This window comes from Ranitomeya imitator, chromosome 1 (genome assembly GCF_032444005.1).
Source record: "Ranitomeya imitator isolate aRanImi1 chromosome 1, aRanImi1.pri, whole genome shotgun sequence".
Classification (NCBI taxonomy): Eukaryota; Metazoa; Chordata; class Amphibia; order Anura; family Dendrobatidae; genus Ranitomeya; species Ranitomeya imitator.
This window is the reverse complement of record NC_091282.1, coordinates 1,192,190,942-1,192,218,419: the sequence shown is the minus strand read 5'-3', so window position 1 is coordinate 1,192,218,419 and position 27,478 is coordinate 1,192,190,942. Positions and strand designations below refer to the sequence as shown.

General features: G+C 47.4%; 1 protein-coding gene across 1 annotated transcript in view; it reads left to right on the top strand.

Annotated features, from left to right (window-relative positions):
- The window catches only part of WDR1 (WD repeat domain 1), a 29,451-nt gene extending 2,926 nt beyond the window's left edge, over positions 1–26,525 (top strand). Inside the window, exons 3-15 of the mRNA XM_069744852.1 lie at positions 2,620–2,710; positions 4,124–4,271; positions 11,406–11,586; positions 15,611–15,688; positions 16,063–16,143; positions 16,823–17,056; positions 17,172–17,261; positions 19,906–20,060; positions 20,418–20,499; positions 21,663–21,773; positions 22,646–22,819; positions 23,323–23,467; positions 25,868–26,525. Coding sequence (XP_069600953.1) covers positions 2,620–2,710; positions 4,124–4,271; positions 11,406–11,586; positions 15,611–15,688; positions 16,063–16,143; positions 16,823–17,056; positions 17,172–17,261; positions 19,906–20,060; positions 20,418–20,499; positions 21,663–21,773; positions 22,646–22,819; positions 23,323–23,467; positions 25,868–25,977 — 1,680 coding nt within the window. The 3' untranslated portion in view covers positions 25,978–26,525. The remainder of the gene's footprint in view (positions 1–2,619; positions 2,711–4,123; positions 4,272–11,405; positions 11,587–15,610; positions 15,689–16,062; positions 16,144–16,822; positions 17,057–17,171; positions 17,262–19,905; positions 20,061–20,417; positions 20,500–21,662; positions 21,774–22,645; positions 22,820–23,322; positions 23,468–25,867) is intronic.
- Positions 26,526–27,478: the final 953 nt, after the last annotated feature.

The following is a 27,478-nucleotide window of genomic DNA, read 5'->3' as shown; positions in this document are numbered from 1 at the left end:
GCTATTTAAATGTTCTGTGTCCGGTCCGATGGGCAGTGTTTCCTCTTCTTTCATGCACCCCTTCCTTTCCCACTGTCCGCAATATTTTCTTGAAGTTGAGCAGGTTTCCTCCGTATTTCACGTGTGCGCAATGCAATCTTTCCTTGCGCACACGCAGTATGCTTTGCCCAACTGCGGGCAAAGCCGAAAAGAATTACTGCGCATGTGCCGGTGCACTATGACCCGGAGGTATTTTGCTGCGTTCCGGGACATAGTGTGGCGGCGCATGCGCCGTAATGCTTTATGACCCGGAAGTATTTTGCTGTTGTTTTTTTTTTCCGGGACATAGTGCGGCGGTGCATGCGCAGTAATGCTTTTCGGCTTTGCCCGCAGTTGGGCAAAGCATACTGCGCGTGCACAAGGCAAGATTGCATTGCGCACATGTGAAATACGGAGGAAACCTACTCAACTTCAAGAAAATATTGCGGACAGCGGGAAAGGAAGGGGTGATTGAAAGAAGAGGAAACACCGCCCATCGGACCGGACACAGGGCATTTACATAGCCCGCCAAATTCAGGTGACAAGAGTCCCTTTAAGAGACACCCTAGACCTGCCGAATTTATACATATGTTAGTCTCCCCCACCTCCATTACTTACATTTTTGTGTTGGAGTTTGTAATTTCTGAGGGGATAGAAAATAAATGTGTGATCACTGGGGGTCTTGCTGTCGAGACCAACACAGATCCTTTAGAATAGAAGGGTCAAAGTCAGCTGTGTGAATTGAGTGATTGTGAGCATGCAACTGCTCCATTAGCTGCCCATTACCGGTCTGTAGGAGTTGTAGGCAGATATTGGAGCCATGGATTGCACATGCTCACTGACCGTCCATTACTGGTCTGTAGGAGTTGTAGGCAGATATTGGAACCATGATTGCACATGCTCACTGACCGTCCATTACTTGTCTGTAGGAGTTGTAAGCAGATATTGGAGCCATGATTGCACATGCTCACTGACCGTCCATTACTGGTCTGTAGGAGTTGTAAGCAGATATTGGAGCCATGATTGCACATGCTCACTGACCGTCCATTACTGGTCTGTAGGAGTTGTAGGCAGATATTGGAGCCATGATTGCACATGCTCACTGACCGTCCATTACTGGTCTGTAGGAGTTGTAGACAGATATTGGAGCCATGATAGCACATGCTCACTGACCATCCATTACTGGTCTGTAGGAGTTGTAGACAGATATTGGAGCCATGATTGCACATGCTCACTGACCGTCCATTACTGGTCTGTAGGAGTTGTAAGCAGATATTGGAGCCATGATTGCACATGCTCACTGACCGTCCATTACTGGTCTGTAGGAGTTGTAGGCAGATATTGGAGCCATGATTGCACATGCTCACTGACCGTCCATTACTGGTCTGTAGGAGTTGTAGGCAGATATTGGAGCCATGATTGCACATGCTCACTGACCATCCATTACTGGTCTGTAGGAGTTGTAGACAGATATTGGAGCCATGATAGCACATGCTCACTGACCATCCATTACTGGTCTGTAGGAGTTGTAGACAGATATTGGAGCCATGATTGCACATGCTCACTGACCGTCCATTACTGGTCTGTAGGAGTTGTAGGCAGATATTGGAGCCATGATAGCACATGCTCACTGACCATCCATTACTTGTCTGTAGGAGTTGTAGACAGATATTGGAGCCATGATAGCACATGCTCACTGACCGTCCATTACTGGTCTGTAGGAGTTGTAGACAGATATTGGAGCCAAGGTTGCACATGCTCACTAACCGTCCACCAATGCAAGGAGCTTTGTTCAGCAGGGGTCACAACAGCCGGACCTCCGGCAATCATATGTATCTTTTCTGCTGATGGGTTATTGGACGACTTCTGTAAGGGTATGTACAGCAAGTTTGTGTGGTTTTTTTTTTTTTTTTTGTTTTGTGTTTTCCCAATGGCAAATCTGCTACTAATTTTAAAATGTTTTGGACCGTTCTTCATAAAGTCTTCTCTACACAATGAAAAGATCATTCTGAGTTGTAAATTAGGTGATGCTGCAGACATAGATTTATACTTCGGATGTCCCCATTGCATTTTTTTTTTTTTTTTCAAGGTGATCCCCAGTCCCCCCTCCTCTGTGGATATGACCTGTATGTATATGCTTCCATTGGGAGACCACCGGGGATTACTGGGCTCCACGTCTCCCCCACTTCTGCTCACTGTAATCCTGAGACGTAGCTGTGTCGGATCTGACCGTGCAGCTGCCCGTTAGAGCAGATCCCTTGTACGGCCGATATGCTGGCGGAGCGTCTAATGCTCTCATCCGCGCCATAATCCCCGATCACAGCTGGATATCCCCCCGATCACAGCGTCTGATCTGCAGCGCCTCCGTAATGAGCATGGACAGAGGCAGAGTAATGCTGCGGCTCGTAGATCAGCTCTGATTCCCCAGTTATGGTGTGTACGTCTCTGCTCCATAGGACTGATGAGGATTTCCGCGGTTTCCGTTCTGATGGGCGGGAATGTGTATGACGGGTGTGGGGCTGACGGATCCTCGCACCTTGTACCTGAGATCAGCTCCTCCCTATACACTGTGTAATGTATTCTGCTCTGTCCCCCCTGTAGAACCCGTCCATCGCAGACGTCTACACCGAGCACGCGCAGCAAGTTGTCGTGGCCAAGTACGCTCCCAGCGGATTCTACATCGCCTCTGGAGGTAGCGCTGCGTTACTATAAAGAACATACACCGTTAACCCTTAGAATGTTTACTTTTTTTTATTTTTCTGCATGAAAAACAGTGCACATTACACTTGGTTTAGTAAAGAAAATAGAAGCCAAATGCTCCATGTGAACATCCCTCGCGCACACGTTGCAGAGTTGTTGCGCGTTTTCTTCTGCGCAGTGAAAATGATCGCCTATCGGAAGGATAACTTGCTGATCAGTGGGGGTCCGATCGCTGGGACGTGCACCGATCGGCAGAACGGGGCTTCATTATCCCTCCTGACAAAACAAAGTGGAAGGTCGAACGTCTGACTGCCGCTCCATTCATTCTCTACGGGGCTGCGGGAAAAAGCCGCGCTCGGCAGCCGTGTAGGAAGTGAATAGAGCGGCAGCTGCACATGCACACACTCCATTGTACCGGGGACGAATAAGTTTCCCGTTCTGCCAGTCAGTGTAGTCCATCGGTCAGAACCCAACCGATCTTTAAGGGAACGGGTTTTCACTGGACAATCCCTTTACGCCGCACTGGGGAAAAGACCTGGTGAAATGGAAGTGAAATGCTACCATACTGGTCAATAGTAGACCACCCGTCATGGCTTGTCTCAATGACCAGCAGTAAGAACTGCCACAAGTATCAAAGGACCACTCGGGGGGTTATAACAATTTTGTAAAATAAGGCACCCTCAGGGCATAAATATTCCCCATTAAAGAGCTTGTCCACTTCTTTTACATCGATGACCTCTCCTTAAGATAGGTCATCAATGTCTGATCTGTTGGAGTCCGAAACCTGGCACCCCCGCTGATCAGCTGTTATTGGATTCGGAGGTGGCCGCCGGCCGGAAGTTCTCACTTGCGGAGCTGGCCGTCTACTTGTAGTGGCTGGGGCTTGATACTGAATATCCGCCTATTAAAATCAATAGGAAGTGAATGTGCGGTACCCTGCGGCGGGCACTACAAGTAGACGACCAGCTCCGCAAGCGAGAACCTCCGGCCGCTTCGGTCACCGATAACAGCGGTCATAGAGTTCTGATTTTTATGGTCATCGATGTCTTTGGCCAATGCCGTTTTGTCCCTACGGCTTATTAGAGCCCACCAATGATGAACCCATGCATGATCCTGGTAGAAGGGTCTCTGCTTCTCTGCAGCGCCACCACAGGGGGAACGGAGCATTGCAAAAGATCCATTGGACTCAATAGGCTGTAAATGTGATTAGTCCCCATTCTGAGTCCTCCAGAGTGAAAGCCTCTAATGGGTCCATATGTAAATTTCTGATGGGGGCATTTAACCCCTTGGGCTCTGCATCTGGGCCACTCTCCTCCATAGTCCTACCGGCAGGACCTTTTTCCTTCTGAATGTAAATGAAGCGTCTCCGTCATTCAGTCCGTTCATTGTTGTGTCCATCTGCCAGATATCACCGGGAAGCTGAGGATATGGGACACCACGCAGAAGGAGCACATGCTGAAGTACGAGTACCAGCCATTCGTGGGGAAGATTAAGGACATTTCCTGGACCGAGGACAGCAAGAGGATTGCCGTGGTCGGAGAAGGAAGAGAGACGTAAGTGGTGACGGAGCGTCCTGACTGCTGTGGCTGGGATAGGGAATTCTGCACTCATGGTGGTCCGCACCGATCTGTTTCCATTATCAAACCTTCCTAATCCGGTGATGGAGATTTGCTTTGAAGGTGGGGGCGGCCATCTTGTTTGGGGGCGGTCAGCTTATTTGGGGACTAGTATCTGCCCAAAGCGTCTGCTAAGGAACTATGCAGGCGAGTCCTCCACCTACTGTACTGCATTTCCCGTCTTGCAAAACGTTTTCTGTCCGGAGGTGCCACATACGGCCATTACTTGTCGTCAATGTTGTGCTTTCTACTTCGGCCGGTGTACATAAATGTGTACTCCCAATGTCAGTTAGTCTAACACGGAGTTTCATAGTAAGTACACCAGCTTCACCAGGTCCAAAATCTAATGCATTCTGTTTGTATTGTGAGTTCTGGTAGCTGATCTATGCATGGCTCTGAGCTCCGCAGCTCTGGGATCACAGTGGCAGCAGAGCGTTGGCTTTCTCATTGTACTAGGTAGTTATTCCTTTCACCATTTGATAATGAGCTGACCCTGCCTTTGTTACATAGTGAGTATGACTGTCCCGTCAGAGAAATCACTGGAATTTGACTATAACACAACATATCTGGAGCAGACTTGTTGTAACTAGGGCTTCTGAAGTCTGCCGCCTTTGTGGAGAGAATATGTCCTACATATCAGCCATTTACATGGATGGGTGCAGTGGTGGCTGATATTCTGCGCCCGGGATCATGGTGGGGGATGGGTCTTGCTCTTAGAATGTAGATGCAGAGGAGTTTTGACTTGACTTTCACATTGAACTGGTGACAAATGGGTAAATCAATAGGGGTCTGTCAGGGTTACTGGGCTCAAACAGTCTAACAGCTCCATTGCAGAGGCGCATAGGAAACCAAATTTTTTTTAATTTTTTTTATCCTTTATGAAAACAGTCTGCTTTTCCAGCGCTCGTCTGAACCCACCTTAAGCGAGTGACGCAAGGTGCTAATGGTGAAGAAAGCTTATGTGTAAAATGGGTTGGTGTTGCCCATAATGAGATGTTGTAAAGAGAAGTGGTGATGTCACTGGTGGCACATCGTTATTATGAGCAGTCCGTGCCAGGCATCATGTCCTGTGTGAATGGGTACGCCCGCTCTGGATGCTGCTAGTGCCGGGCATCATGTCCTGTGTGAATGGGTACGCCCGTTCTGGATGCTGCTAGTGCCGGGCATCATGTCCTGTGTGAATGGGTACGCCCGCTCTGGATGCTGCTAGTGCCGGGCATCATGTCCTGTGTGAATGGGTACGCCCGTTCTGGATGCTGCTAGTGCCGGGCATCATGTCCTGTGTGAATGGGTACGCCTGCTCTGCGTGTTACTAGTGCTGGCCATCATGTCCTGTGTGAATGGGTACGCCCGCTCTGGATGCTGCTAGTGCCGGGCATCATGTCCTGTGTGAATGGGTACGCCCGTTCTGGATGCTGCTAGTGCCGGGCATCATGTCCTGTGTGAATGGGTACGCCTGCTCTGCGTGTTACTAGTGCTGGCCATCATGTCCTGTGTGAATGGGTATGCCTGCTCTGCGTGCTGCTAGTGCCGGCCATCATGTCCTTTATGAATGGGTACGCCCGCTCTGCGTTCTACTAGTGCTGGCCATCATGTCCTGTGTGAATGGGTACGCCCGCTCTGCCTGATACTAGTGCCGGGCATCATGTTCTGTCTGGGTACGCCCGCTCTGCGTGCCGCTAGTGCCGGCCATCACGTTTTGTATGAATGGGGATGCCCGCTCTGCGTGCCGTTAGTGCCGGCCATCACGTCCTGTATGAATGGGGACGCCCGCTCTGCGTGCCGCTAGTGCCGGCCATCATGTTCTGTATGAATGGGTACGCCCGCTCTGCGTGCCGTTAGTGCCGGCCATCACGTCCTGTATGAATGGGTACGCCCGCTCTGCGTGCCGCTAGTGCCGGCCATCATGTTCTGTATGAATGGGTACGCCCGCTCTGCGTGCCGTTAGTGCCGGCCATCACGTCCTGTATGAATGGGGACGCCCGCTCTGCGTGCCGTTAGTGCCGGCCATCACGTCCTGTATGAATGGGGACGCCCGCTCTGCGTGCCGCTAGTGCCGGCCATCATGTTCTGTATGAATGGGTACGCCCGCTCTGCGTGCCGTTAGTGCCGGCCATCACGTCCTGTATGAATGGGGACGCCCGCTCTGCGTGCCGCTAGTGCCGGCCATCACGTTTTGTATGAATGGGTACGCCCGCTCTGCGTGCCGTTAGTGCCGGCCATCACGTCCTGTATGAATGGGGACGCCCGCTCTGCGTGCCGCTAGTGCCGGCCATCATGTTCTGTATGAATGGGTACGCCCGCTCTGCGTGCCGTTAGTGCCGGCCATCACGTCCTGTATGAATGGGGACGCCCGCTCTGCGTGCCGTTAGTGCCGGCCATCACGTCCTGTATGAATGGGGACGCCCGCTCTGCGTGCCGCTAGTGCCGGCCATCATGTTCTGTATGAATGGGGACGCCCGCTCTGCGTGCCGTTAGTGCCGGCCATCACGTCCTGTATGAATGGGGACGCCCGCTCTGCGTGCCGTTAGTGCCGGCCATCACGTCCTGTATGAATGGGGACGCCCGCTCTGCGTGCCGCTAGTGCCGGCCATCATGTTCTGTATGAATGGGGACGCCCGCTCTGCGTGCCGTTAGTGCCGGCCATCACGTCCTGTATGAATGGGGACGCCCGCTCTGCGTGCCGTTAGTGCCGGCCATCACGTCCTGTATGAATGGGGACGCCCGCTCTGCGTGCCGCTAGTGCCGGCCATCATGTTCTGTATGAATGGGGACGCCCGCTCTGCGTGCCGCTAGTGCCGGCCATCATGTTCTGTATGAATGGGGACGCCTGCTCTGCGTGCCGCTAGTGCCGGCCATCATGTTCTGTCTGGGTACGCCCGCTCTGCGTGCCGCTAGTGCCGGCCATCATGTTCTGTCTGGGTACGCCCACTCTGCGTGCCACTAGTGCCGGCCATCACGTCCTGTATGACTGGGTACCCCCGCTCTGCCTAATGCTAGTGCCGAGCAGCTCTAAACATTATATATGTGTTGTGGGTTAAATGGATATAAAATCCACTTCTGTTTGCGGTAAAATGGAAGGAAGGTCTCAGGAGATGAGGTGGAAATGGAGAAGACTTCCCCATTCTTCTTCCATTTGTGCACTGAATAGTAGAGAAAATACTTAAAGGGGTATTCCCATCTCCAAGTTCTTATCCCAATATGTAATAATATTAATAGCAAATACCTCCAGTTAGAAATTAAGTATAGTCCTTCTGATTCACTGTGTTGCTTACCCCTTGTGCAGTATCTTAGGTATCCACTGTTACGACCACTAACCACTGTCACTATGAGTGGTCGTAACCATAGATACCTTGACTACTGTAATGCCCTGTACATGGGCTGAGCAACATAGCGAATCAGAAGAACTATACTTCATTTATAATAGCAATTGGCCACAATTATTGCACCTACTACATATTGGGATAGGGTCTTGGAAATGAGAATACCCCTTTAACTCTTCAATGACTGAACATTGTGGGGTTGTTCACTATTGGGGGGGAAAAAAAAACAGGTTTTCCTTTCTTAAAAGTGTAACCGGGAGCTGGAGAGCTAGCTGCAGGTAATGGATAGGTGTGCGAATTCTGATAAAGGTCCACACCCCTGTTTAAAAAGGATTTTTCTGTTTTTGGTGGAAACAATGTCCTCATCTTAATTATGGTCTAGAGATTAGCTTTGGTTATAGCTGAACCATTAATTATAGTCTGTTGATACGAGGAGTCATGTGACTATCCCTGCAGGTGTGCCAGCCTCGCCCCTCACCAGAGTGCTGACTTTATAGTCAGTGGCCACCATAACTGCCATGGTTTACAGTGAAGAGCGCTTGGCACCGCCATCTTTGTTTTGGGTCAGTATTAGTGATGAGCGAGCGCCTTATCCGAGCACGTTCATTCATCCCTAGTCAGAACCAGTCAGCGGTTCATTGCTGTCTCCATAGTAACAGACTACAGGCCAGCCTGTGTAGTCAGGTTCTGAAATCTGACCACCTCACAAACACCAGATTGTCTGAAACCCTTAATATCTAACCCCTTTTATATCCTAATTCAGGCTTATGAGTTTCCTCCCGTCTACCAAACTTCCCTTTTTCATAAATAGGAGTGATATTAGTGGGACATTGTGAATTCCCAGACATGGCTGAGGTATGGAGCGATGTCGGTATCTTCTGCTCCACCTTTCCGGTGGTTTCCTCGGCCGCATTCACTAAGAGGTTTGTTGGTTTCTGCTAAGTGCAGATGGAGCAGGAGGCTCCGTAATTATAGGCCGGTATTTCATACGGCTCGTGTTCACGGACTGTGCTCGGATGAGGAGACCTCGCCCCACCACCAGGTCTCCCGATAGACCTGTGTGAGGTCCTTAAATACAGATCTTGTGAATCCGGCCTAATTGAGGGATTCTGGCACGTAATTGGTACGTTTTAATATAATGTTCTTGGAAACCTTCTTAGAAAATGCTGAAACTCTGTCCTCCTCTATGAGTAAAGTGTGCTGCTGAGACTAGATAGGCAGGAATACACAGCTGAGGAGAGCAGGGGCACGTACAGAAGAGCACTGCTCCACGCAGCTGTGACTGACTGTGACGGCAAGAGGGTCTCTCAGATAAAATTAACTTCATGATGGGGGGGTCCGACCCTCTGTTTGGAAAAAAAAAACTAACATCTTTTAATGCAGTCATACACGTGACTGTAATAGGAGTGACCCTACCTGCGCAGCGTTTACTCATGAGCTTTCGAATGTGCTTTCATTCAGGAGCCCATAACCCTGCGATGTGATCATGAGGTGCACATCGGTTGCCATAGCAGCCCGCGGCTTACTAAAGGCCCCCGTGTGCCGCCATCTTGGCACTATTGTGCTGCTCATCCATAGGTTGGTTTTAGTCGGAGACTGCAAAGGCAAAATTGCAGGATATTTTTGTCATGGCACCTTTCTAGTGATCGAGTATACTACTCGTTGCTTGCGTTTTTCCCCAGCACGCTCGGGTGGTCTCCAAGTATTTGACTTCTCGGAGATTTAGTTTTCATCGCCTCAGCTGAATGATTTACAGCTACTAGTCAGGCTGAGTACATGTGGGGTTGTCTGGTTGCTAGGGAATCCCCACATGTACTTATGCTGGCTAGTAGCTGTAAATCATTCAGCTGAGGTGATGAAAACTAAATCTCCGAGCACTTACAAATACTCGGAAACCACCCGAGCGTGCTCAGGAAAACCCGAGCAACGAGTACTCGCTCATCACTATACCTTTCCTAATGATGCACTGCTAAACGATCCAAACCTCCTATGTATCCCAAAATATCAATAAAAACTACAGCTCGACATGCAAAACATGTCCCCATACAACTCCAATGGGAAAAATAAGTTATGGGTGTCAGAAAATGGTGGTGCAAACCTGAAAGCAGTAAAAACTGCAATATATCAAAATTTTTTTTTTTTTTTCTCCCTCTAAATTTTTGGTACACTACTTTGTAAAAATGGTGTCAAAACGACACCTGGCCTGATAAGGGTAAGTGGATGGAAAGCTATAGATGGCCGCGACTCCAAGGGGTTGAATAAGACTTATTCCGCCCCTCCTTGGGGTCACAGCCAATTTCAGTTTTTCCTCAGCATCGCCGTACCTTTGATGTTTTCTGCAAGACGAGTTGCAGCTTCGAATGATGGATGGAGTTGCGCGCAGTTAAGGGTTAATATAGATAAAGATTAAGAACAGATGTAGTGATGAGGGAGTGTGCTTGGATACGGTGTTATCTGAGCATGCTCGTGTGCTAATAGTATTCGAGCACGCTGAAGATACTCTATGGTGGAGTCCCCGCAGCTGTTTGACAGCTGCAATTACAGACAGTCCCTGTATGTGTTGCTGCTGTCTAACAGCCGTGAGACATGCAGCCGCCGTGACTCGAACGTATTTTTCAAGCACGTCCAAGACACTCTGTTAGAACCTGAGCATGCTCAGATAACACCTTATCCGACCACGTTCGCTCATCGCTAGTAATAACCGATCATTGAAGGAAGGTGGAGAGCAGCCGGTGTCTCTAGGAAGCGGTCAGAGACGGATGTGACAAAAATAAGACGTGATTTAGCTTTGGTATTTTGTGTTTTCTCACATGCAGTGTGTTCCCCTTGTAGATTTTCTCGTCTTCTCCACTTGTATAATTTACTTTTTTGCATTTTTCTTTACGAGATTTTATTCAAATCCGATTATCAATGTAATTGTATGAAGGCAGCGATGCGGTGGGCGGCATGTAAACGACCCCCACGCAGCTCGAGCTGACGGACGGAAGATGCCCATAGAGTGCGGTTGCTATGAAGATGCCTCGTGTAATTATAGACTTTCTCCTTCGCCACCTCTGTAGTCGCACGTGCAGATCCCGCACCTCGTATTATCCCTGTCTCCACCGTGTGAGTGCTCGTGTTAGTCTGGTATGATGGGAAGAAAGGAGTCCGCAATCCGGGACATAGATTTTTGTTTTGTTTTTTTGTCTGTATTCTTTTTTTCCTCTAGGGGGAATGAATAAGATGGCAGAAAAAGCCCAGTATAACTGCCCTGCACCACTCTTTGGGCACCTTGTGCTTCACTCAACAAGTGGGCATAACTTGGTGGAAAGGGGTGTATGACATCCCAAGAAACAAGCGCCACGTATAATGTGACTGCTCCCAAATTTAGGTGCAAAATATTGGAATAAAGCTAAAACTAAGCTAACCAGTATGTGCTGCAAATCTGGATGATGGAGGGGTCTAAAGATTCACTGATGGCTCCTACAGACTCTGGTCTAAGTTCACCTTGACGCCGTCTAAATATTAGGAGAGAAATAAATCTGCCTCTGGGCTTTATGGTGCCCACCCAGATGGGGTAGATTGGGTGGAGCGCCGTGGCTCCTCTTGGAGTAAAGATTTGCTAGGTACGGCGCCTGTGTGTGTTGTTTTGGTATTAGAAGGCGTCCTACGTCCTTACTCCTCGCACAGATGAAGGTGTGAATTTTTTTTTGTTTGTTTATAACCTGAGGCATCCCACCCCATTCATGACTCTTCTCTCCACCTTCAGGTTCGGCTCCGTGTTCCTCTGGGACACCGGCTCCTCCGTGGGTGAAATCACAGGACACAATAAAGTGATTAACAGCGTGGACATTAAGCAGACCCGGCCCTACCGACTGGTGACCGGCAGCGATGACAACTGCACGGCTTTCTTCGAGGGACCACCGTTCAAATTCAAGTTTACAATTGGCGTGAGTCCGTGCTCGTCTCTGACCTGGTGTGAACTGTCCTATCCTTCCTGCTGCTTGTGACATGGAGATTATGGAGGGGAGGGAAACTGCGCGGGATGTGGCGTCCCAGATCTGCGGTATCGGCACAAATCGTCATCCTGCTTTCTATGTGTAAATGTCAGGAACCTTGGCATGGAGGATTTGCTTGTGATGAGGGTTATTGATGTCAGATTTGCCTGTTGTGCGCGTTGAAATTATTTGCAGCAATTTAATCTACGTATTGCACCATGACTGACATCTTTTCAGGCCTACCCTTTGCTGGAGTGAGAATTGCAGCATAAAATGGCAAATACGTTTGTACAAAAAATTGCAGTTGCACATATATATTTTTATAATTGTATTTTAGATTTATTATATTATAATTATATTCCATCTACAGTGTGTCCGTAAAGTCATGGTGCACTTTTGACCAGTCACAGGATCTGTTTATAGTTCACATTTTTGCGCCCTTTCTCTGGCCCAATCATATCAGACCTGTTCATGAGGAGAGATAACAAGAACCAATCTAACACAAACTCATAAGCTGTTGCTGACCACCCAGTCAGATTAACCCCTGATAAACTGAACTCTGATTAATACGCTGCCAGGTCTGTGACAAGCTTATGCCAGCTGTGTGGTTTTCCATGCCAGTCGAGATGTGGACGGTACAGAGGAAAGTTGTGTTCTGTGGCTCGCAAAATTCGAATGACCAAAGTGCCACGTGAACATGGGCGCGTTTATAACGAAGCACCACCACATAGGAATAGGGATAAGCAGTTGAAGGAAACTGGCAGTTTGGTGGAGAAACCCCGCGATGGGCCCTTTTTTTTTTTTTTTTTTTTGCAGAGTGGTCTGTGATAGCAAACATGTATCTTGACATGTTGGAATTGTATGCAGTGCCACAATTTCCTGAAGGTGTCCTCTTTCAACAGGATGGCGCTCCTCCACACTGCGCCACCATTGTTCGTGAGTTTCTGGATAGAACCTTCCCCCCCTGGCGGTTGACAGGCAGGGATTCTGGCAAGCCATGGCCACCACTATCCCCGGCTCTGACGCCCTTAGACTTTTTTACTTTTGGAGTTATGTGAAGCAACGTGTGTACATTAACCCTGCTGTTCTGTACGGTCTGGGGAGACCTATTTTGAACTTTGGTATTTTTTGGGGTGTTCAAGATGCGGTTCTGAAACTTGTGGTTGATTGACTTAAATGAGGATGGGTCGGTCGGCCACGGGTTTCAGAGCCGCATCTTGAATATTTTAAAGAATATTGAAGTTCAAAGTCGGTCATTTTTGACCAACAGAACAGCAGGGTTAAACGTAACAACGACGTTAATCACTTAAAGGAGACGTTATTCCTCCTTACCCGTGTGTGGCAAGAACTTCACTATCGTTTGGATGTGTGTAGTGCAACAAATGGAGCCCACATTGAACTGCACTGAATAGGTATGAAACTGGGAGAGTTTCTCTTTTATTTGGAGCAGATTTCACATTTCTATCTTTTTTTTGTGTGTTTGTTTTGTTTCTTTCTAGTGACTGGTCAAAAGTGCACCATGACTTTACGGACACACTGTATATATTTATTATTATAATAATCATTATTATTTTTTTTATTTATTTTGTGCATAAAAACAAACTGCCTACGTTCTAGTTACGCCGTGAACCTGTCAGCCTGTCAGGGGTAACTGGCTGCCAGGAGGTGGCGTCAGTTGGTCGAAGCCCCCAGTTAGTCTTTCCTAGTAATGTATGAATATTAACTCGGGGGCACTGCACGGTCTGGTAATCCTTATTATACACTGGCTTTGGACATGTAAGTGTTAACCCGGGAAGCCATTATTTCTGCAATATGAATAATAAATTCCCGAGTTGCGGCGGTTACTGGCTGTGTAATGGCATTGTAATAATGCACATACTCCCCCCACCCTCCCCCACCACCACCACCACCACCACTATGCTATTAAATATGGTGAATTATAAAAGACCCCCGCATGTCGGGCCCCAGCATGTACGTTAAAGTGACAGGTCCAGACTTTGTTGCGCCGCTCTGTCACGCCTGATTGTAATCTGCTTTCTAGTTCCCGGGACCCCGGTGTTGACTCTCTGTCCCCCCTAATGATGCTGTCCCTGTGAATTATTCATGCCTCCTTACCCGCGGCCCGGATCAGTCTGAGCACAGAGACGCCGTCTGGTAAATCTCTCTCCGGCTCCTGCGCTTGCTGCATTAATACCATAATGGCTTCTCTAAATGATTTTCTGTTCTCCTCCCGCGTCGGCTGTCACCGCTCAGTAAATCCGAAAACCCCTGATAAACGGCTGCTATCGGAGCGAGCGCAGTCACTGATTCCAGGTGGTCTTACACAGAAATAGACCAGCGACGCAAACGCTGTCACCGCAATCCGTACTCCGAAGCCTGGCTAGTGTTCACACATTGCTTTTTTTTTGCCGTTTTGATGAGCGATCACTTTTAATGGCAGATACGATTCCTTAGAGCGAGCCGTCATTGTGACCATTTGGCCTGAAATAATGGCGTCCTTGCCACCGGAAAAGTAAAATTGACACCGAGTGCAGGAAAGACCTTTTTTTTTTTTTTTTTTTTTTTTTTTTTTTTTTTTTCTTCATTCCATGTTATCCCGCCTTCTGAGTCCGTTTGATCAGAAGTGATCGCACTGAGGCCGCTGATTGGCTGCAGCGTCGGGCGACTGGTGGTCAGGACGTCATCCTTTCTGGTCTGGGTGAAAGGCGAGTGGGTGAAAACCTCTTTATCCCCCTGTATAAGGCTTCTGTTTTGCGCTATAGTGGCCTTCTCAAAAGACCCGATACATATTCGTGGGGTCCGACATGCGGCAATCCCACCCATCAGCTGTACTCGGCGCCGGCCAGGTGTAAACACAGAGTGCACCGCTCCAGCTGCCACCCATCACCATCTGCTCCAGAGATGAGCATTCTGATATTAAGGACCTATCCCAGGGACAGGTTACTATATGCATGGAAATCCCCCCCCTTTTTTTTTTTTTTTTTTTTTTTTTTTTTTTTACTTTTGACATTTCTCCAAATCTAACTGTTTTATTTTATTACTACTTTCCTCTTTTGGTGCTTCATTTGAGAATCTCACATTTGATTCTCACAGTAGATTCCAGTCACTGTGCAATATGCATAGTGACAGTGCGCTCTAAGCAGAGCTAGCCAGTAAGAGTGCACTGTCAGTGGTGCGAAGGAAAAGCATCGTCCTTTGCGGGGACAGCGCTGGTCTGTGATTTTCCAGCACACCTGGTATTCTTCTCTCATTGCACACTGACAGTGCCCTCTTTCATACTTGTTCTGGTCAGCCAGCAGGAGAGCGAGGATATTCCAGTGACAAGAATCTATTGAGCATCCATGGGAATTGACAACAGACACCTAATCGGTAGAGCAGGGGACTATCCTAGCCCCTGAAATGGAGGTCACTAATGACGCTGAGCTTCAGGGAGGGGGCAGAGGCTGCAGCTTCTTCTCCCTGATGACTCTTCGTGTGAGTTCATTGTTGGGATAATAATAATTTTATCAAAATAAGGCAAGTGGCCCAATTGGGTCAGATTCACACATCTGTTTGTCTGGGTATGGACCGCCATGAACGTACCGACTGCAGGATTACTGACCCAAACTCAGCAGCCTCATATCACACTGGGACCGCGAAACAGCCGGGTGACTGTACCCAAGGAGCTCTGCAGTCGGGGGTCTTTGTCCCCATCATCAATCCCAGTAAATGGTCAGGTTATTGGGCCGCGATGATCTGCAGAGCTCCAGCATTTATCATATATCCGGTTGTGTCACCACGTCGGATCATACTCCAAATAAATGGAAATGTGCGACCAGACGCTAACCGGCCGCTCTGAAGCCTTATAATTATTTGTGGTTTCAAAAAGTTTTCCTAGAAGCCCTGGATGGGTCCGCTCAGCAATTAATTAATGCACACTTTTTTTTATTTTGTTAAACTCCCGTTTTTGTTTGTTTTTTTTTTCTCTCCCATTCAGGACCACAACCGCTTTGTGAACTGTGTGCGATTTTCTCCCGATGGCAACAGATTTGCAACCGCCAGCGCGGACGGCCAGGTAATGGATGGGGAAATGGTGGGGAGTGGTGATGAGCGAGTGTGCTCTGATAAGGCGCTCATGTCTTTCCGAAATGAGTATTTTTGGAGTGCCCGGGGGGATTGAGTCCCCGCGGCTCCATGTCTCACGGCTCTGCGACAGCCACAACGCGTTCACGGATTGCATAACAAACAGGAATCCCTGCATGTGTTGTGGCTGTCTAACAGCCGTGACGACTCGAGCATTTTTTTTTTTTTTTTTTTGGAGCACGGCAAAAATACTCATTTAGTAAGGACATGAGCGCCTTATCCGAGAACGCCGACTGTCAGGCCAAGTCCACCCAACTGATACCCAATGGATCGGACATTAATTTTAACATTTTGTGTATTTTCTAGATTTTGCTGTATGATGGAAAAACAGCTGAAAAAATTGGCTCTATTGGAAATGGAAAAGCTCACGATGGAGGAATTTACGCAGTAATTACTTTTCTTTCTTTTGGAACCTTTTTCTGTGCTTCCTGTATGGGCGGTGCAGCAGGGTGTGCTCTTTATGGCAGCTGCAATAAATGGAGACCTGAGAGATGTATATGGAGCCTTGTCTGTCTGTAAAGTACAATTATACGATCTCGGTACATTAGAGCCATCACTAGCGGTAGCCATGCACATTACATTAAAGGGGTCCTCCAGCTCCATTCACTCTCCTTGCATCGGATGGTGAGTGGCGCCAGTGATGTCACATTTACTGATGCCTGCTGGGTCACGGGCACTATACTTGCAGATTGCACCCCTGTGGACGGTGTCAGACATGAGGCTAGTGGCCCCACTCGCATTCCAATGGGAATATCCCATAGGGTGAGAAAAATGGCGCTGCTGGTTTTCAACATACCATTTCTTTTGCGCTTGGGGAACAAAAACTTCCACCAAAGAGGTCTGACACGGGGAGTCTAACACGTGAGCGCTCGCCCGAGCATGCACATGTATGGGAGGTCAGAAGAAAGTGGGTGACCAACTTAGGGGCTGTTCACACTGATTTGATTTTTTTTTTTTTTTTTTTTTTGAAAGTGGTAAACTGGGGCAAAAAACATACCAAAATCGCCAGGGAAAAATAAGTTCCTACCGTCTCGTTGTCCGGCGGTGACCATATGTTTCATTGCAGATCAGCTGGAGCGCTGACAGCACCCAACTCCTTTCTGCGTCTGGGGACAAAACCGCTAAAATCTGGGACGTTGCGGCTTCTAAGGCGGTCACCACGTTCCACCTGGGGAGCGACATGCTGGATCAGCAGCTGGGATGCTTGTGGCAGAAGGACTACTTGCTGACGGTTTCTCTGTCTGGCTACATCAACTATCTGGACAAGAATAACCCAGACAGACCCATCCGTGTGGTGAAGGTACGGCGGACTCCTTACACTCCCCCACTTTTTTTTTTTTTTTTTTCTTGTCACTGGTGAATACCGTGGTTGGGGTCAGGGACTGGTAAGTAATATTTTTATTTTCCCATTTTAGGGACACAGCAAATCAATCCAGTGCATGACGGTCCACAGAAAGGATGGTCGACCCACCATTTACACCGGCAGCCACGATGGACATATCAATATCCTTTCTATGAAAGTTTATTACATTACATGAGTATTCCAAGCTCATAAATATATGGCGTAACCCCAAGTTATGCCATAGATGCAAGTCTCGCCAACGGGTCCCTGATAGGTGCTGACTTCCCATAGGAGTGAATAGGAATTCTCCAACGAGTACGGCGCACGTCAGGGCCTTCTAACAAATACAGGTCCTTCTCAAAAAATTAGCATATAGTGTTAAATTTCATTATTTACCATAATGTAATGATTACAATTAAACTTTCATATATTATAGATTCATTATCCACCAACTGAAATTTGTCAGGTCTTTTATTGTTTTAATACTGATGATTTTGGCATACAACTCCTGATAACCCAAAAAACCTGTCTCAATAAATTAGCATATCAAGAAAAGGTTCTCTAAACGACCTATTACCCTAATCTTCTGAATCAACTAATTAACTCTAAACACATGCAAAAGATACCTGAGGCTTTTATAAACTCCCTGCCTGGTTCATTACTCAAAACCCCCATCATGGGTAAGACTAGCGACCTGACAGATGTCAAGAAGGCCATCATTGACACCCTCAAGCAAGAGGGTAAGACCCAGAAAGAAATTTCTCAACAAATAGGCTGTTCCCAGAGTGCTGTATCAAGGCACCTCAATGGTAAGTCTGTTGGAAGGAAACAATGTGGCAGAAAACGCTGTACAACGAGAAGAGGAGACCGGACCCTGAGGAAGATTGTGGAGAAGGACCGATTCCAGACCTTGGGGAACCTGAGGAAGCAGTGGACTGAGTCTGGTGTGGAAACATCCAGAGCCACCGTGCACAGGCGTGTGCAGGAAATGGGCTACAGGTGCCGCATTCCCCAGGTAAAGCCACTTTTGAACCATAAACAGCGGCAGAGGCGCCTGACCTGGGCTACAGAGAAGCAGCACTGGACTGTTGCTAAGTGGTCCCAAGTACTTTTTTCTGATGAAAGCAAATTTTGCATGTCATTCGGAAATCAAGGTGCCAGAGTCTGGAGGAAGACTGGGGAGAAGGAAATGCCAAAATGCCTGAAGTCCAGTGTCAAGTACCCACAGTCAGTGATGGTGTGGGGTGCCATGTCAGCTGCTGGTGTTGGTCCACTGTGTTTCATCAAGGGCAGGGTCAATGCAGCTAGCTATCAGGAGATTTTGGAGCACTTCATGCTTCCATCGGCTGAAATGCTTTATGGAGATGAAGATTTCATTTTTCAGCACGACCTGGCACCTGCTCACAGTGCCAAAACCACTGGTAAATGGTTTACTGACCATGGTATTACTGTGCTCAATTGGCCTGCCAACTCTCCTGACCTGAACCCCATAGAGAATCTGTGGGATATTGTGAACAGAAAGTTGAGAGACGCAAGACCCAACACTCTGGATGAGCTTAAGGCCGCTATTGAAGCATCCTGGGCCTCCATAACATCTCAGCAGTGTCACAGGCTGATTGCCTCCATGCCACGCCGCATTGAAGCAGTCATTTCTGCCAAAGGATTCCCGACCAAGTATTGAGTGCATAACTGAACATTATTATTTGATGGTTTTTTGTTTGTTATTAAAAACACTTTTATTTGATTGGATGGGTGAAATATGCTAATTTATTGAGACAGGTTATTTGGGTTATCAGGAGTTGTATGCCAAAATCATCAGTATTAAAACAATAAAAGACCTGACAAATTTCAGTTGGTGGATAATGAATCTATAATATATGAAAGTTTAATTGTAATCATTACATTATGGTAAATAATGAAATTTAACACTATATGCTAATTTTTTGAGAAGGACCTGTATATGCTGCGACTTGCATGTATTATACTTTTATGGCCTGTGGATTTGCTGTAAATGTACGAAAAGGGAATTTGCACCCTGTCCATTTATATGGGATCTGATTGTTGGGGCATGCCTTAGATGGATTGCCCATCACCTTCCTATCTGGAGGATGAGGGGACTGAGGACCATTGCCAAATACATTAACCTAGTAGGTTGATCCAAAAAAAGAAGATAAAAAAAAAAAATAATAATTATAAAACAAGAGTGCCCTGGCCATCTTATGTAGCTTTAGAAAATAATCCGCACGTTTGACTGCCCCCATACATCCAGAGTGACTGACAATATGGCCGCTTATCACATGCACTTCACACCGAAATGTGACGAGTGCATCCTGGATATACTAACCCTACTGCCATTGATTTATTTTTATCTTGGTGGACTACTTCTGCTCTCCATCATCCAGAATTTTTTTTTTGTATAATAACACCTTACTCGTAGCTTCCGCCTGCTGGAATGGTGCGAGCCCCAACGCACGTTTCGGCACGAGGCTTCGTCAGGAGGTGGCATCACATCAGGGGAGAGGGCTTCTTAAATTCCTTAGAGACAGTAAATGTCTGAAATTCAGCATGCCAAACCCTGTGTTTCCCTGCGAAGGTTTTGATTATCTGGCAAGATAAAAAAAAAAATATATATATATATATATATATATATATATATATATATATATATATATATATATATATATATATATATATATATATATATATATATATATATATATATATATATATATATATATATATAATTTTTTTTTTTTTTTTTTTTTCTATCATACATGAAATCTTTTTCTTAACTATCGACCATACATTATTTTGATGCAGAGACGGGAGAGAATGACTCCTTCACTGGTAAAGGCCACACGAACCAAGTGTCCAGCATGGCCGTGGACCGCTCCAACCAACTGGTCACTTGCAGCATGGATGACACAGTGCGATACACTAACGTCGGGGACGGGGCCTACAGGTTTGTATGATGATGATATTTCCTGATGCACAACAGCACTGTTATAGAGTAAAAGGAAACTCATTAAAAAAATATGCAAGATTGTATTTCCTGCAGCCGTAGTGGAATCTGCAGGACATAGGGTTAAACTTACATTACGTGTCTCTTTGAAAGTGCGGCTGCAAGGAGAAAATGAAGTTCTGTTTTCCCTGCAGCCGCTCGCTTCCAGTCCTGAGTTGGTGAACCACTAAGGATTGTAAGGGAGAGCCCAGCTCTGAAGCAGGCAGTATTGTGCATACAGGAACACAACTTTGAAACAAGAAACGGGCTGGACAAATGATATTTCACTTATCAACTTTTTTTTTTTCTCCCTTGTAGTCCTTCGGTTAAGTTGGATGTCCAACCAAAAAGCATTGCTGCAGGCGACGATGGCTTTGCGGTCACCGTGTGCATTGGCCAGGTGTGTAATGTCAGCTGAACGATTTTTCTTCTCATAAGCCAGGTGGAAGAGACATTTCTTGCCAATTGTCTGCTACATGCTTTCTTTTCCCCTTCCTGCTTTCTGTTCCCCTTCCTGCTTTCTGTTCCCCTTCCTGCTTTCTGTTCCCCTTCCTGCTTTCTGTTCCCCTTTCTGCTTTGGCTTTCCCCTTTTCTGCTTTGGCTTTCCCCTTTTCTGCTTTGGCTTTCCCCTTTTCTGCTTTGGCTTTCCCCTTTTCTGCTTTGGCTTTCCCCTTTTCTGCTTTGGCTTTCCCCTTTTCTGCTTTGGCTTTCCCCTTTTCTGCTTTGGCTTTCCCCTTTTCTGCTTTGGCTTTCCCCTTTTCTGCTTTGGCTTTCCCCTTTTCTGCTTTGGCTTTCCCCTTTTCTGCTTTGGCTTTCCCCTTTTCTGCTTTGGCTTTCCCCTTTTCTGCTTTGGCTTTCCCCTTTTCTGCTTTGGCTTTCCCCTTTTCTGCTTTGGCTTTCCCCTTTTCTGCTTTGGCTTTCCCCTTTTCTGCTTTGGCTTTCCCCTTTTCTGCTTTGGCTTTCCCCTTTTCTGCTTTGGCTTTCCCCTTTTCTGCTTTGGCTTTCCCCTTTTCTGCTTTGGCTTTCCCCTTTTCTGCTTTGGCTTTCCCCTTTTCTGCTTTGGCTTTCCCCTTTTCTGCTTTCGCTTTCCCCTTTTCTGCTTTGGCTTTCCCCTTTTCTGCTTTCGCTTTCCCCTCCCTCATGATATCGTGGATTTTCCACCTGAGTCACAGGCGTAGGTTCTGTGGCTTTTGGTTCCTATTTAGTGATGAGTGAGCGTGCTTGGATACGGTGTTGTCAGATCACGCTCGTGTATTAATGGAGTATTCTCGGCGTGCTCCAATACTATGTTCGAGTCTCACAGCTGTTGAACATCTTATCCGAGCGCGCTCGCTCATCACTCTTCCTAATCTTATCACATTTACCAGTTTACATAGTAAAGGAAGGAAAGTCCAAACATGGAACTTATTGAGTGTGTAGGGAGAACGGTGATGTCGGAGACCACATGGGAACACAAGGCAAAGCAAATTTCTCCCCATCGTCTAGCTGCCGTCCCCGGGGTCCGCACAATGTGGCCGCCTTTGCCCGGGTGGACATTACATCCTATCTCTTATCCTCCCACAGATTGTGCTGCTTAAGGACAAGAAGCCGGTGTTCGTCCTTGATTCTCTGGACTATGAACCGGAAGCTGTCGCCATTCACCCGGGCTCCGGAGATGTCGTGGTTGGCGGGGCGGTATGTACCTTGTCCAAAGTGTGTGTTTGTTGAGGGGGGTTGCTTGGCACTGCCTACTTCAGCTCCAGGAGGTAAAGGGTGCCGCTGATGATACGTCCCCCACATGCCTGCGGGCTGTGTGCCCCGTCATGGGCACTTCTCTGCTTCATGCCTATGTTGGTAGGAATCATTCTCCAATATCTGGTCTGATGCCACATTCACATCCGTGCGTTCACTCTGAGCCTCATCGGCCTCTATGAGAATGTCCCGTTCTGTTCTGGAGACCCATAAAGTCTGTACTCCCCAACCACGAGACACGGACGTGTGACCGCGGCATCATACATGTTACATATGCTGGGGATAGTCCACTACTGCCCCCACGCCAGTCTCAGGAAATCCTTGGCATACTTTAAGAATCCTTATAAAAGTTCCAGCAGGGATAAGAGTAGAAAAATTGTACATTTTTGGTTGGAAATTGCTCTCGGAGTATGAGCCATTCTTGCTTTAGGACGATTCTCGCAGCCCCTACTTTTGCCATCCTCCTGCTAGTTCTGAGATTTATCCACTAGGTGGGGCTCTTAGCTTGGTCTTCACTGAAGGATGTAAAACCGTTTCCCCCAACTCCAGTCCTCCGGAGCCGCCGGCCGGTCAGACGTGATGGAACCATCCCCTGGACGGTGCTAAGGAAATACTGATAATCTGATCGGTCGGGGGCTCTGGAGGACTGGAGTGGGAGAACAATGACTGGGATAGTTATCACACTTTCCATGTCACTGAAGGCGTCTCTCACTTTTTTAGGAATAACCCTTTGTCTTGAGAATAAGGTTCTGCAGCAATGTGTGCACTTCCCCTGACACGAGCCACCACTCATTTTCCTTGTTGTTTCTGGACAGGACGGCAACATCCATCTATATTCCATTAGCGGAAACTCTCTGAAGGATGAAGGCAAGTGTCTGCTGGTGAAGGCCGCGGTCACCAGCCTCGCCTATTCCAACGATGGCGCCTTTCTCGCTGCCACTGATGTCAACAGGGGGGTGACGGTGTTCACGGTCGCCGATGGATATGCGGTAAGTAGTTGGCCATGGGGAATGCTGTATCTTCTCTGGTCGGGAATTTGCTTGGATAAGGTGTTATCTTGGCATGCTTGGTACTTCTGCATGCTCGAATAATATGTCCGAGTTCCTGCGGCTGCATGGCTCACGGCTGTTTATTAGACCATCCCTGCATGTGTTGCGTCTGTCGAACAGCAGGTGGGACTCAAACATGTTATTCAAACATGTCGAAGACACTTGGTTAGCACCCGAGCATGCTCAGATAACACCTTATCCGACCACGCTCGCTCATCACCAGTTACCAACCTGCAGCAATCCTGCTGTTGTGACACTACAACTCCCAGCATATGGACAGATTATAAAAACTTACAAATCCTATAACTTATAAGTAGAAGCTTACTGACCAGTTATGCCGATCTACACCAATGGCTGAGCCGCTATTGACTTTTATTCCTTCTTTGCTCCATTTATTGCCTGACATTTCCAGGGTTGTAATTCTCTTTTGTGTTGATCACCAGGAGAAGGACCGCTTTTATGGACACCATGCTAAAGTAGTCTGCGTGGCATGGTCACCGGACAACGAACACTTTGCCACCGGGGGCATGGACATGATGGTTTTCGTATGGACCGTGAGTGACGCAGACGCCCGTATCAAAATGCCAGGTAAGCCTCTCATCAGCCGGGAAGGGGTTGTATCTGGCAAAAGACATTATCAAATCCTTACTTGTCCAAACAAAGAGTATGTCTAGTAATGAGTGAATGTGCTCGGATAAGGTGTTATCTGAGCATGCTCCAGTGCTAACAGAATGTTTTCAGTGTGCTCGAAAAATATGTTCGAGTCTTGGCGGCTGCATGACTCGCCGCTGATAGACAGCCAACACTTGCAGGGATGGCCTAACAAACTGGGTCACACTTAACGTATGAAAAATCGGTCCGAGTCTCCATGCCGAGAGTCGCACGAATGCAGTGCGAGCGTCATGCGAGTATAATCCGATTTTTCCACACCTAGCTTCCGATTGCAGTGTGATTTTTCACATGAGCTTTTACATACAGCAATTCTTTCATTTACACATCGTTTTCAAAGGTAATATCCGTCAAAAAACACACACACACACACACACTCACTCACTCACTCACTCACTCACTCACTCACTCTCACACACACACACTCTCACACACACACACTCACGGTAATTCATCTGTAGTGTTCAGTAAAATCACTGCAGGAACCAACAGGATAGAAGAGATGGATTACATACAGTAAGTACAAATGGAATAGGTAGATATATAGATGTCAGTGACAAATACAATTAGTACAGTGTGTGCAAATTACTGGACAGGTGTTTTAATTAATAAAAGATTTTTTTGGGAAAAAAATGGTGTGGGCTCCTGCGCAATTTTCGTAACCAGCAGAGGAAAGCCGACGGCTGGAGGGCAGATGTTTAAAGCCTGGGAAGGGGGTATTGCCCATGGAGCATCCTAGGCTATTAATATCAGCTCACAGCTGCATTATTAGCCTTTACTGACTATTAAAATGGGAGACCCTAAAAAAAAAATGATGTAGTGTCCCCATATAATTAATAATCAGCAAAGGCTATGCAGACAGCTGCGGGCTGATAATAATAGCCTAGGAAGGGGCCATGGATACTGCCCCTCCCCCCCCAGACTAAATACATCAGCGCTCAGCTTCCCCAGAAAAGGCGCATTTATAAGATGTGCCTATTCTGGCACTTGGCCTCGCTCTTCCCGCTTGCCCTGTATCTGTGGCAAGTGGGGTGATAGTTGTGGGGTTGATGTCACCCTTGTATTGTCAGGTGACATCAAGCCCAGGGGTTAGTAATGGAGAGATGTCAATAAGACTCCCCCATTACTAACACTATAGTCACATTGCAATAAAACAGACACCCGGAAAAATGTCCTTTAATGAAAGAAAGACTGCCTCCTTTAATAATCTTAATTAAACCATAATTACGACGTCGCCCATTCCCCCGATGTCCTCGTCATCTGCAAAAGAGGCAAAAAACAAACAAACAGTATTCCTCACCTTTCCGAAGAGATGCTTTTAATCCATTTGTCCCTCGACTGGTCCAGCTCTGCTACATCTAGATGGCAGGGTGTATGGTTGCATGATGCGTCCATACGGCCTGTCATCCAGTCGACATTGAGCACCGTGTGCTCAGTGTCTCCCTGTGAACTGCTATTCCCTGTCTGAGGGACCGTGAGCGTGAGAAAGTTCTCCTGCTCGCGGTGCCGTCAGACAGGTCATGGGAGTTCACAGCCAGTGAACTCGCTTCACCTTTCTGATATCAGTGTGAGCGCCGTGGGAAATTAGGTGAAGTGAGTTCATTGGCTGTGAACTTGCAGGACCTGTCTTACAGCACCCCGAGCATGAGGGCTTTCTCACGCTCGCGGGGCCCTCAGACAGGGAATAACAGTTCACCCAGACACACTGATCACACGGTGCTCAGTTTCTCTGCTAGATGACGGGCTGCATGGTCGCATCATGCATCCATGCAGCCTGCCATCTAGATGTAGCAGAGCTGGATTCGTCGTGGGACAAATGGATTAAAAGCATCTCTGCAGAAAGGTGAGGAAAGATGGTTAAAAAAAAAATTATATAAAAAAGAAAAAACCTCCTTGTTGTGAAGAGGATAAAGCGGAGCTCGGCAGTGAGGCTGGATTTCCATCACTGTTGCTTCCTTCCTTCCCCGTGATGGGCGCTCGGTTCTCCGCAGTAGGGTTCGATGTGACATTACTTGGAGCTTGTGCAATGGGGCGTGGTGTATTCACGACAACCCCTCTTACTGGTATTGCTCTGAAAAAAAAAAAAAAAGGGACATATTAAGTAAATGGTAATGGTGCATGAAAATAATAGAGAGTACTTGGTTAACATAATTTTGATCTCAAAAAATTGCAAAAGCCATCCCACCACGTCCCGGTGACCCTAGTTGGGTCTATTGCTCTTAATCTTCTTTGTCAGGTTTGAGGACGAGCCCATTATTAATCCGTGTGGTCATAAATGCCATGAAATGTCTCCGCTAATCGACCTGTCTGTCTTCCCAGATACCCATCGGCTTCACCACGTCAGCGGCCTGGCCTGGCTGGACGATCACACTCTGGTCACCGTGTCCCACGACGCTTGTGTCAAACAATGGACGGTCACCTACAAATGAGCTCCGGCGTGGACTGGCACAGCACAGCTAGGACTACTGCAATTGGAAATTCTATTAAAAATAACAAAAAAAAAAAAAAAGATATATATATATTTCTGTTCTATGCTCCGTGGTTGCGTGGCCACATTCTCATTCTCCAGACATAGGTGGTGTGTCTGTCTATAAAAAGGAAAAAAAAAAAAAGCTTTAGTCAGTGACTGCGTGCAGGTGAATCTTACATGTCCGGTTATGTCATCGACATTCCAGAGGCGAGCGGCCAAATACAATAGCGCTGACAGGAAGGTGGCGGTGTGCGCGCTACGGCCCAGCATGAGACAATGCAGACTTCACTTCTTCCTTCCTTCTTCAGAACATTTCCGTATCTGCTCCCATGGTGACGATAGTTGTGATCTATTTTTACAATCCTGGTGTGCATTTACTGTGTTTTCTTGCTCTGTTTGTCCCGGAAACTGTTGCCTCAAACTATAACAACCAAGTAAAGTGGTACCCCCCTTCCAACGACAACGGGGTGTGTAAGAAAAAATAAAAGGGTTTTTTTATGTATTGTTTTCCTCTGTGTTGTGAGTTTTGTGTGGTGTGGAGGATATGGCGACCTCACGGAAGTTGGGCGATTGTTATACTTCACTAGTGATGAGCGAACGTGTGATATCTGAGCATGCTCGGGTGCTAACAGTGTCTTCGACGTGCTCGAAATATATGTTTGAGTCCCTGTGGCTGTTCAACAGCAGCAACCCATGCAGGGATCACCTACTAACAAACAGACAATCCTTGCGTGTTGCAGCTGTCCAACGGTCGCAGGGAGTCAGACATATTTTCCAAGCACGCTGAAGACACTCGGTTAGAACCCTTTTGCTCCTCATCCGAGTTGGAAGTGTTTTATAACTGAGAGGCCCAGGTGTAAGAAGATGCAATGAGGACTGGGTGACGGTAAGGCTAGTTTCCCATTGCGTTAATGGGACAGTGCTAACGGACAGCGTTGCACGGCGAAATTAACGCCGAGCAACGCGTCCGTTAGTGCACCCATTGGCAGCAATGCTAACACGCATCGCTAGCGCATGCCATTTTTGGTACGCTCTAGCGATGTGATGTTCTTTCGTGACGCGCCTCGGACGCGCCCGAGGTCCATTCCCCACTCTCGCAGATTGGGGATCTGCGCTAGCGGGGACGTTAAACGTGACCCCCAAAAATACATTGCGTTTAGCGCAATCCGCTAAACGGATTGCCCTAACGCAATGGGAACCTAGCCTAAGGAGCGTGGGGGAAGGTTGATTTTTTTTTTTCCTTTTCTCTTGTTTCCATATAAGAAATGATGAACACAGACTAGTGTACATTAAAGCAGCCCTCCTCCCCCTTTCCTCCTCCTTTCCTCCTCCTTTCCTCCTCCTTTTCTCCTTTCCTCCTCCTTTTCTCCTTTCCTCCTCCTTTTCTCCTTTCCTCCTCCTTTTCTCCTTTCCTCCTCCTTTTCTCCTTTCCTCCTCCTTTCCTCCTCCTTTCCTCCTCC